At 33.6% G+C, this 11,942-nt stretch overlaps 2 protein-coding genes across 4 annotated transcripts; both read right to left on the bottom strand.

The window, feature by feature from the left end:
- Window positions 1–4,786, bottom strand: LOC133289936 (vesicle-associated protein 2-1). 2 transcript variants are annotated; one of them, XM_061487973.1, is made up of 7 exons: window positions 4,419–4,786; window positions 4,030–4,100; window positions 3,817–3,898; window positions 2,819–2,934; window positions 2,599–2,730; window positions 1,418–1,486; window positions 1–329 (listed from the first exon to the last, which is right to left on the bottom strand). In XM_061487973.1, the coding sequence occupies exons 1-7, from the start codon at window positions 4,465–4,467 to the stop codon at window positions 195–197; spliced, it is 654 nt and encodes a 217-aa protein (XP_061343957.1). In that variant the 5' UTR covers window positions 4,468–4,786; the 3' UTR covers window positions 1–194. The 2 variants fall into 2 exon arrangements, with proteins under 2 accessions (XP_061343957.1, XP_061343956.1); XM_061487972.1 differs by having other exon boundaries at window positions 5–329; window positions 1,418–1,492.
- Window positions 4,787–6,717: 1,931 nt separating this feature from the next.
- Window positions 6,718–9,800, bottom strand: LOC133289916 (large ribosomal subunit protein bL19cz). 2 transcript variants are annotated; one of them, XM_061487945.1, is made up of 5 exons: window positions 9,683–9,800; window positions 9,257–9,598; window positions 8,710–8,796; window positions 8,497–8,630; window positions 6,718–7,192 (listed from the first exon to the last, which is right to left on the bottom strand). In XM_061487945.1, exons 1-5 carry the CDS (start codon window positions 9,704–9,706, stop codon window positions 7,084–7,086), a joined length of 696 nt encoding a protein of 231 aa, XP_061343929.1. In that variant the 5' UTR covers window positions 9,707–9,800; the 3' UTR covers window positions 6,718–7,083. The 2 variants fall into 2 exon arrangements, with proteins under 2 accessions (XP_061343929.1, XP_061343928.1); XM_061487944.1 differs by having other exon boundaries at window positions 6,719–7,192; window positions 9,257–9,601; window positions 9,683–9,796.
- Between the last annotated feature and the right edge of the window lie 2,142 nt (window positions 9,801–11,942).

Raw genomic sequence — 11,942 nt, forward strand, 5'->3', positions numbered from 1 at the left:
CTCCCTCCCTCTTCTCTTTATACATGTGAATGTGTGTACGTACACTTATGCCTGCTTTTAGAAGAAAATTTACAGTTCATTATCCCACCGGAAGCAAACTGAAAAAATTAAATCTCATTTCAAAAGAATATAGAACTTTACAATTTTACAGTGAACAACACCGGAAAGTCTGCATGCAAAGGTTTACAACAGTATCAATCATTCTGGGGTGAAGAGAATAGAAGTTTCAGAAGAAAGCCAAGCAAAATTCCAAGTACACCCACAAAAATGGCGAAGGTGAAGGAAAAGCCAGGATCGCTTCTTCGGTTTCTTTGCCTTTTCAGCATGTCCTACACACCAACAGAACTGACAGATTAGTGATATTTTCAATAGCTCTTAACTCTCAAGTATGCATACATCAGACAACTATTATAGATTCAAGTGTTGCACCCAAAGAAAAAAAAAAGGAAACAAAAGCTTCTAAAAGTGCGTTTCGCTTGCAAACATGCTTTTGGTTTTGTATGTTAGGTTTTCTTTTTATAATTAAAAAAATATCACATTGTTTTTTTTTTTTTACAAATATTCCAAAGTATAAAAATATGACAGTTTTGTAATTATTAATAAAAACAGGAAGTAGGATCCTTTGACACCGGTGTCAAATTTGAAGTTTGACACCTCATCTGAGAGCCGTTAGATAAAAAAAATTAATGATATCACATGCTACCAAATCAGAGTCATTGATCTTTTTTGATTTAATGGCTCTTAGATGAGGTGTCAACCTTCAAATTTGATACCGATGTCAAAGGATCCTGCCTCTAAAAACAGACAACATTTCCGTAAAATAAAAGTTCAGATGTTGTGAACTTCCATACCGACTAATCACTTCTAGCTCTTATTCATCCTTTAGTACAGGGAATATGAATAAGTTGAATTGATCTTATATGCAATTTTTTTCAACCAATGTCTCCTTAAATCAGATTCAGACAAGTAACTCCCTCCATAAAGATCTTCATTAGCTATACAATAAGAATACTATGTTTCTATTAATGCCCAAATAAACGTATTCTATTAGCATACAGGAAATGACCCCAAACAAATAATTAAGTTTCCAAAGAAATGCAATAACTCTACACATAAAGTCAAGTACACAGGGCTCTAAACACGACTATAATTTTTCCAGTATATAAGACTATTCTTCTTCTTTTTTTCGGATACAACTATTCTTCTTTTCTCTTCTACATTTTTTATTTTATTGGAGGAGGGAGAGAAGCTCAAAAGATTTATAGGCATCTGAATTCCCAAATTTTAATACTAGTATTTTTCATCACTTTCAAGTTTAGTCACTGTGCAAGTATATTTGGAACAAGAACTCCAAATAAAAACTTAACCAAAATCTTATGACAAAAGAGTAATGCAGGGAAACGTGTAGCACAATTACCAGTTCCTGTTGCAGCTGTCGCGTTTGTCTGGCGGCGGCATCTCTTTCTTCCTTCAGGTGCTGTAAAGCCTGACTCTTCAAGCAAAGGAAATTCAATTTAAGAATGAGAGACTAACCTAAACTGCAGAACTGGACGTGCAAAGAAGTTTGATCATTTGGCATTAAATGCTATAATGTAGGAAATGGTCGACAATGAACCAAATAAAGTGCAATACCAGGTAATGTTTTAGACATGATCACTAAACACAGAAGACAGAACTCAAGCAACTACCCATACATTTTGCTGACAAAGACTGACAGACCCAGTATGTATATGAAAACAGATGTAATTAAAAGTAGCTCATATAACTTTTTTAACCTTAATAAAAAAAAAACTGATGTCACAAATACAGAAGTAATAGACTTCAACTTCAGTCTATAAGTATAATCCGTACACTAGACAGTCCCACAAGAGGTAAAATTGTACATGTATCTTTCACAAAGCAATCTCTGCTGAACCAACTCGATGCCCAAATATAATTTATCTTCCACAGTCCACACTCCTGTTAGAGGTGAATACGTATGCAGAGTGCATAATCTGCTAGATGTTATATGCCATTTAAAAGATGGGAAAACATATCTATAAAATTATAGAAAGTGAAAAAGGAGCAGAGGAACCATTTGCAACCACATACTACGCCTATTCTAAACGGGAGAGATTTGATGCAGCCACAGATTTATATTTTCCATCAGAAGGGTCCTATAGTAAGAAGTTTCAATGTTTCATTGATTTCAATTTCTGTTTTGTCTTTACTTATAAATCTCAATATGTTTTCTAGCTTTCTCACATATTCCTTGAAAAAGAATCAAGTGTGTTTCCTACAAATTTATTATGCACTGTCCACATGAGTAGTCTGTGCATCCACAAGATGGAAAAATCTGACACAAAGCCAAAGAATTATGTAACCGGGTGATCCATAGAAAGCCCCTTAATCTCATGTCTCCGGCTTTTCCCGTTTCAAATTTGTGAAGTTTCTTTGCATTTCTACAGGGACCCCACCCATACGGGGATATCAGCTTGACACATAAGATGCAACAAATGGTATTATGCCTAAATATATAAAAATACCAAATATGAAATGCAGAATAAAAATGGAACTTCAAACTGATTTCACGAGGTTGGGGGAAGAGAAGAGACTCACAGAAGAGCTATCAAGTTTTTGAGTGGAGTTCTTCGATGCATCATCTTCAGAGCTTCCTTCAGGTGAGGTAGGAGAGATATATGCAACTCTTAGTTTTAACTCCTCTATTGTATTACCACTATCCTTATTAAACTGCAAGCCAAAATGGCAGTACTAACGATCAATATTTTCTTTTCAAATTATATAGTTGATCCTGTATAAAGGACAGTGTTGATCTTACAATATCTGGTGGAAGCTCATCAACATCAGTATTTGGATTCACTATTGTACTTTGTAAGAGAAACTTGTCTTTGCATTGCATGTCTGGAGGATATTCACGTTGGGCTTGGAGGGTGACTGTACAATACAAAAATAAGACAATATGACAGATGCTAATAACAAAGAAAGGGAAAGAGCTCTGAGCTGCCTCATAAGCAAATAGCATCTGATTGATTTGAAGTCTAGTAATATTTAACATAAAAACCAGTCACTGGGAACATTAAAAACCAGAAATAGTGTATTACATGTTTGGATATAAGGTCTTAATCACCTTTTTCCTAGTCCTTAGTGATGTGGGAAAGAAAAACCTCCATTCCGTGACCTTTGATTGGTTGAAGTTACCAGTCTTCATAGACCTAGTTCACCAGTTCAACTAATTTTTTCTTTTCCCTTTACCCATGTCTTAGAAGAAACGGCATATTCTAAATTTATGTACATTGGATGGGCTTTCAGTAATTTGATCACATGCATATCTCCCAAAAAGGAATTGACAGGCCTTGGGCTGTCTTCAGCAGGTTAACCTTTCACATCATCAAAGATCTTAAAAAATTGTTTAAGCCAAAAAGAAAAAAGGGTTTTCTGAAGAAGTGCTCTTCAGGAAGAGGTTAAGGAATCAAAAAGAACATTTATTACTCTTCATTAAATCATCTTTAATTAAAAGGGTCCTCTATGCACAAGGGTCTATAGTAGGCAATGTTACATTACATTTGCAAGAGACTGTTTATATGAATTGAACCCGTGATGTCGGGTTCACATTCAACCATATTAAATCATCTTAATCATTTAAAGGAAAGAGAATCAAATACTTTTGGATTTTCTAGATATCAAATGCTTCTTTCTATATTAATATTTTCTATTTTTTTGATCCTTAACGTGTGCCCTATACCCAAAGAAGAAAATATATATCTTAACCAAAGAACTAGACTAAATAAATGACTCAGCAATAGTAATAAGCAGCACCTCTGATGATACATGAGTCCCAGGGATGTATAACACCAGTGTTTGGTCGTACGAAGTACTTCTTAGGTGAAGTGGTTTTGACCTAGCAAAAGGCAAATTAAAAGTAACACTGGAATCAAATGCAATCAGAATGAACTAAAAGCCAGTTGGAGAAAAGCATATCAAGCAACAAACAATAAGTCCATTCCGGAATGTCAAGTTAAAAGAGATTACCTTAAAAGCAACATTGTTCTGTGTGTTATTCAGGACTTTAAGATCGCAAAATGTTTGCTTCTCCAGCTCAACTGGTTACATGAAAGTTTTAAGAATAACTCAATAAGAAGTTTATTAAGCAAAAAAACAGGGGAAAGGAATACACATTTATCTGAAATATTCTAAAGTTCTTTACACACATGAAATAAAACTCGTATTCATATAATACAAATCCTCCTTTTGTCACTAATCTATCACTTCAAAATACTGGTTTTTTGTTCCATATAATTTATAGCCTTTTCATGATTCACAGTCAAATACGATTATTGACGCTGATCCCCTTATAAGAATGTAAAAATTTGTAATGAAAAAATGAATTGGAGAGAGAGAGAGAGAGAAGGGTTACATACAATGGAACCTGAGCTCGTCGGGACTAACAGAGATAAGTTGAGAAGTCATGACGAAGAGGAAAAGTGTTTTTTTGTGAATTAAAGAGAGGAAACAAGAAACAAAATCAGAATCAACATCAACATCAACATAACAAAAAACAAGGGAAAGGGTGGTGTGAGAGAGAGAGAAGAGAGAAAAGAGAAAAGAGAAAAGAGAAAAAGGAATATGTGGTGGAACGACGAGTATGGGGTACCGATGGTTGGCTAAAAAGTCCAAACCCAAAAAATGCAAATTTATAGGCACCCAGATCGCTTCTGGTCTGAACCCTCCCTCACACTTTAAGAGTGTGTCTGTGTCCTCCCAGGGTCACCCTGCTCTGCTCTTTGCACCTGTTGATGGCTACGCAAAACTCTCCACATACACTCTGGCTTTATACACGTGTCTTTTTTTATATTTATATTTATATTAATTCATATTCACGTCACAAAGTGAGAAACAAGATTCAATTAAGATTCCACTGTGCCCGTAAGTAAACTATGACAACCTGAGGATGATTTTATAATAAGGAAAAAAAAAAAAAAGAGCAGGATTATACAAGAAATTTTTTTAGAGAAAATGCGATATACTCAACTTTTTTTATTATAATAATGGAGTAAGATATTATAACAACCAATCAGGATTATTACCAATCAATTTCGCTATTAGATCCATTATGTTTATTCAACAGTTATATTTATTTTCATCTTTGTATGGTTATGATTCTCCATATTTTCTATTTTCTATTTTTGTATGATTATGATTTTTCATATTTAATGTTTTCACATTAAATATGGATGAAAATAAATATAACCATTTGATTAATATAATCAATCCAATAATAAAATTAATTGATACTAAATTGATAACACTATCCCTATAATAATATAAATGGAGTTTGCATTTGTCATTTAACATGACACAACAAATTTTCTTACACACACAACATTTTGTGGAGCTCACACTTTTTGAAGAAAAAAAGAAAAAAGAAAATTATGGCACGCAAAACGAATCTCTAAAACATTACACAATCACTTTTCTTACAACATAACTCTTATAAAACCCAGTATAAATATACCATACATGGCTGTTAGAAACGCGAAGGCACAAAATTTTTGTTATAATGCAAGTACAATGTACTCAAAAGTTGCTGCTTGTTGAAATAGATGCTTGCAATTTTATTTTATTTTTAAATTACCGAGCACATGTTTGGAGAATGAGCAAAAACTAAATACATTCGTTTCTTTTTTAAAAGTTATCTCAAAAAATTAATAAGAATTAATTAACGCACTTACTCAATTGAAAATTTAACAAAAAAAATTATTAATGTACCCATTCAATTGATAAATTAACTTCTAAGTGAATCTTAGCTGCAGTGCATGAATTCGATAAGGATTAATTTCATACAAGTATAAGGAAACCTCATTACTTAAAAAAAAAAAGACCTTTGCATTTTAAATTGTTCATATTAGAAATATTTACGTTTCACCACAATTAAACTTTTGTAATCTTACTCAACATTATCTAAATAGGTGTATTATTAGGGCGGCAAGGATATTGCACATATTTGACCATTATTCTGCCATAATATTATTCCCTAGGTGCAATTTATTATATTAAAAGAATGTATTAATTACAAACTAACTACAATTTTTATAAAAAAATAAATAAACAAATTATGTTCATAAAAAATAGTATTAACTAAAAGTGAATAAAATATCCAATGTTATTTTAAAAAACTTTATCTAATGTTCAATGAAACAATGTCATTTTGAGATTAAAAAATTAAAAAATTAGAATAATAAAGACTATATAACCCTAGAAAAAATTAAAATTACAAACTCACCGTAATTTTCGCCCCAAAACGACTTCATTTTCGGTGAACATTAGACAAAACTTTTTAAATTAAGATTAGAAAAAACAAACCCTAACTAAAAAACCAAATATTAAACCTATTAACCGGTACTTAGATATACCCTTTCTTCAATCTGCCAAGCAAGTAGAGCGTTCAAACACTAACACTGAAGTAGCAAACCAAAGCAAACTACATTTTATGATTGTGCTAAAATATGAAAATCATCAATCATCAACAATAACGCGTTTATAAATCGTGATTCCTGATGCTGCCGATAAGTACTCTTGACTTTATCATTAGGATCAAAATAAAAGAAATTTTTTAATGTATCTAACAAGCTAACATGATAGTAACAAGAACATCACCGTTACTGAGTTTCAAATAAGTGATCACTGATCAGGTTCGCAAACAGGAAATTTCTTATATGGGTAGAGTGCCCATGCAAGCATATTTCTTTCAGACATACACACACAACAAATAACTGTAGAAATTAAGAACATGATTATTACATCATGTGACGCAGATTTTAATCCCTTTGTATTTACTATGTAGTAAAGTTTTCTTCAGAGCTTGGCTTTCTACCGGATAATAAGCATGCAGAAGAAACACTTCAAATTTCTCAATATTATCAACGGCAACTACATTTGTTTCCATTTCTTGGAGGATAGATTAAGGTGAAGAAAAATGATATATTCTACAACACACCAAATCAAAATAATCAAATTACGCCAATCGCTCCTTCCGGATCAGTAGACTACTTCGAAGATGAAAGTGATGAAAAGTGAGTAACCTTATCATTTGAAAGTGGAGAATCTGGGAAGCTTGTCTCTTAGATAGTACAATCTTGCCCTCCTAACTTTACGGTGGCTTACCACTTTGATTTCTTTGATGTTTGGGGAGTAACTGTGACAGCAAACAAAAGCATCATAGAAAACAGTATCTCACAAGAAAAATCTGGTAAAGACTTCATAATATAAGCCACGGTCACGGACATGAAAATTTACTTTGGTCTTAAGCATCAATTGGTAAAATAGTAAAGTGAACCATTTGGCTAATTCGCTTGAATAAATAAATTTAGATCCTTAAATGATATTTTCATAAACTCTCACCGTACAACATAAAAAAAAAAATCAATCCCCGTTAATCCCGACTAGCGAGTGTGGGGTAGAGGATTTCCTGGAGTCTTACCCTTGCATAGTTGTAAAGAAGCTATTTTCTGGATTCAAACCCATGACCTTTTAGTCATGAAAAAACAGTTTTACCGCTGCTCAAGAAAAAAACCCACTCCCCGTACAACATAGACGGAAGAAAAAAATTATGCTGAGAAGCATTGCATATTTTTATCCGCAACAGAGAGGCATTTAGGTTAGTCATATCATTAGACTTCAAAATTCAGTCTGACATTGCAACATTTTGGAAATAATTTTCCAGTTTGAGGGGGAGACTTAGGTTTCTCTTCTGACCGGAAGATCACGCATTGGAGTTTGGAAAACAGCCTCTCAGCAAAAATGTAAGGTTAAGGCCACATACAATGGACTTTCACTTCTACCCTTGCAAGTTGGAGAGTTTTGTGCAATGGGATTTACTCTTTTTTCCAGTTCCTAATATTAGGAATCATAATCCCTGAGTTTCATATATCCAGGGATGGTGGTAAATAACACAAAAAGATGCTCGCTCTTCTTACAAGTTAAAATTAAAACCCCTCCAATGGAAATGAGTGAATCCAATTTGTAACAATCATTTGAGATGAACTGAGCCTTTATAAGTTTATATGGAATTTAGAACAAGGTTATTTTCAGCTATATTGGTCAGTGTTCCTCAAACAAATTCCTAACAATTTGTACTTTCAAAAGGTGCACATTTGCAGATTTTAACAAGCAAACCAGGGTACCAGCACTAGTTCACCATCAATAATGCAGGTGCTTGGACATAATCCAAAATTTTAAAAATAATAATATATAGCTATTTCCTTTTTCTCATTTTCAGTCATCCAATGTCTTCAAAGGGACTTCAATTCACTTAAACACAAGTAAAAATGTTAAATGTAGCATTCATTTCAAATTTCCATCTTTGTGAATAAATATGTTATATCCTAGTCACAGCAACTAGATACACAGTGATACGCAGCAATGCAGCAAAAAAAAACATTCACCAGTGTAAATGACACTACCAATATAATTTAAAGTTCTGGTAAGGGGGATACTTACATTGGGAAGACTATCTCAACCCCCACGCCAGCAATAATTCTTCGGATTCGAATAGTTGTATGAATACCAGCATTTTGTCTTGAGATGACAATACCTTTATAAATGGACAACCTACGCTTGTTCTCAGGGACCTCCTGTAAGTGGAACAATTATATATCACCATAAAATTCTTCTCAGCCCAAGGATCTTATTAAAAATATTTTTAAAGAATACCAATTTGATTTCCACAACATCTCCAGTTCTAATGGCCGGAGTCGGCCTCTGCTTCTCCGATGCCTCAATTGCCCTCTGATTCAATATCTGCATGAACAGCAGCACGCATTTTAGAGTCCATCCATCTTCACTTTTTTCTTACAGTTTATCACATACTCACAAAATGAAGTTGACGTTACAAGTTAACAACACATCTACAAAGGATGTAGAGAGTGAGAACCTAACTACTATCTAAACACAAACAAGCTTCCAAACATCAAAATAAAGTACACTGCATCAAAACAGATCATTTCTGCATCGAAGGATGATAGCGAAACCCAGTAATGAGTATTTTTCATATAAGAAATGCTACAAAGCATGTGTTAAAGGCTACAAACTTACACACCCCGTAGCAATCAATCACAGCTAACCTACACATTTGAAGAAACAAAAGCACATAAAACATAATTGTGAAAAAATGTCCATCCCAACAACTTAGGAAATCAGGTTTCTTAAGAAATTGTTATTCCTTTATAGTACTAAATAAGATATGGAATAAAGAAATTACCCCCATAATGTCTCCAAGCTTGACTCGGGGTTTTCTGGCTGGCTTCGATGGGTCCAAGCCAGGATCAGAATCCGAAACTTGTTCTGATTCTGATTCAGCTTCAGCTTCCGGAACTTCAACAACATCATCGGAAGCGACATCTTCGGTGGCTTCACCACCACCTTCAGGGTTGGAGTCAGCTCGCACAACAAAAGCAGGCTTAGCAATAAGAGGACTGCACCGCCATGAAATTGAGGTCGAGGAAAAAATGGAAATCAACGGCACGTTACGAGAACCGAGCATGGAGGCTGAACATGAAGACACAAGAGAAGAAGAGAAACCAAGCTTGGGGGCAAACAGAGCCTGCTGCGATAAAATATCAGAATCATTAGCAAAATCGAAAATGTGTTCAGTTTTCACAATTGATAAAGACATAAGAATAGAAACCTGAAGAAGAAATTGGGAAGCCATGAGGGAGAGAGAAACAACTAGGGTTACAGGAAGAGGGTCACTTCACTGCGTACGAGTCATTGCCGTTAGAACACCGGTAATGTAATGAGGAGGCAATAACAACCCCCTTATCTGTTTAGTTTCAATCCCTTCCACACACGTGTGAAATACACGTAGGGGGCGTTTGGTACCAGACAAATTTTTATTTGTCCGAGAATTTTGATTTTCAAAAATATGATTTTTACATCCAGTTTACGATAATATTTGAAAATTTAAAATTTTAAAAAAATCAGTTTCCTGGGAATCCTAAGATTATCCACGTACCAAACGGCCCCTTAATCTTACGTTTTTTTTTTTTTTAATGGGCTGGGCCCGATCGGCCTTATTTTATGTCATTCTATAATGTTGCTTTTGCAAAATGTCTATAAACGTTAACTCCTTCAAGTCGGGGCTTTTATAAGTGGGCTTCAAGTTTGGACTTATATTAAATACTTTCCTAAGGCTTGCTCCTAAATCACTACGAACCTTAACATGTCTCAAATAAATTGTATTATTTTTCCTGTAGCCAAACAAAAAAAAAGTTATATTTTATTTTTTTTGGGTAAATCACTAGCATTAACATGTTTCAAATAAAGTTTCTTTAAATCAAAATCGAGTCGGCATGGATTTTTAATTTATTTTTAAATAAAAAAGTGGTTTTTAAATTATGAAAATTATCTAAACAATTTATAAAATAATGACATAAATTTTTTTTAAAAAATGAAAAAAAAAAGTTTCAATTTTTTTAAAGCTTAAAAAGAAGTTTCTTAAAAAAGATTCTGAAAATTTTACGTATGCGTTTATATAAAATTTAAAAAAAAAAAAATACTTTCATGATATATATTTTAAAAAAAATGTTTTTAGAAACTACTCTTTGTTGTCTTTAAGAAAAATACTGCAACTAACATTTCTTTTAAGTTTTTTCTCACAACAAAAAAAGACTTATTCAATTATCATAAAACTTTCAGATATATTTTTAAATAGAAAATATATCTAAAAAATTTATAACAGTTGAATACGTTTTTTTTTTATAAAAAAACAGTATTTTTTAAATAGCTAGAAAAAGTAGTTTCTTAAAAGAATTCTAACAAACTATTGGTGCGTTTAGATAAAGTTTGAAAAAGAAATGCTCTTATAATGTAAATTTTTAAGAATATTTTTAAAAAACTACTCTTCATAGCTTTTAATAAATAAAAAAATATGAATTAAATTTTAAAGAAAATGTAATGTAAAATAACATTATTTTCGATTTTATGTCCATTACGATGTTGTATGGATCAAATCAAACAAAAAACACAAACAAAATCAAAACCTCACTAAAATCAATTCAACTATACGGGGTAATTGCTGAGATCTGAGATACAGAAGAGAGAGAATAAAAACACAAACAGATTTTAACGTAGGAAAACCTTCTTCAATGAAGAAGTAAAAATCCACGGGACCTAGTCTAGATTAAACGTCCACTATGAAAATAATGGATACAAAGAATCAAAATTTACCAAAGAGGTGGTTAACACAACCTCTCCAACAATGGTGATAATCAAATCTCTCTATAGATGTTTCACTCAAACTCACTCTAAAGATCTCTCAAATATCTCAAATAACTTTCTCTCAAATTTTTCTCTCAATCTAACCTATACTCCACCCACACCTAATGAATATATAGAGGAGGTGAGATCTAGGATTTAGGGTTTTTAGGAAATCCCTCAATGGGTTTGGGCTTAGCATTGAAGGAGGAAGCCCAACAAATCTCCCCCTCCGACTTCAATGCGTCGACTTTAGCATCAGCCCGGCTCCTTCACAGCAGTCTTCAAATTTCCTTGCTGGAACCGGCTTCGTCATCATGTCGGACCAATTTTGGTCAGTGTGCACTTTGACGAGTTCGAGCTCTCCACCTTCCACCACATCCCGGGTCCAGTGATACCTCACATCAATGTGCTTAGTGCGGGAGTGGTAGGTCGAATTCTTCGCAAGATGGATTGCGCTTTGATTGTCACAACCCATTTCGTACTTGTCTTGATCATGGCCGAGTTTTATGAGGAACTTCTTCATCCACAGCTTCTCTTTGCTTGCCTCAGTAGCGGCAATGTACTCAGCCTCGGTTGTCGATAGTGCAACACACTTCTGAAGTCTTTATTGCCAGGAGACAGCTCCTCTAGCAAATCTCATCATGTATCCCGTTGTTGACTTCCTCGAGTCGGAATCTCCCCCTAAATAA

The sequence above is a fragment of the Gastrolobium bilobum genome, unplaced genomic scaffold (genome assembly GCF_033153095.1).
Source record: "Gastrolobium bilobum isolate Gb01-03AN ecotype WA unplaced genomic scaffold, APGP_CSIRO_Gbil_v1 utg16824, whole genome shotgun sequence".
Taxonomy (NCBI): domain Eukaryota; kingdom Viridiplantae; phylum Streptophyta; class Magnoliopsida; order Fabales; family Fabaceae; genus Gastrolobium; species Gastrolobium bilobum.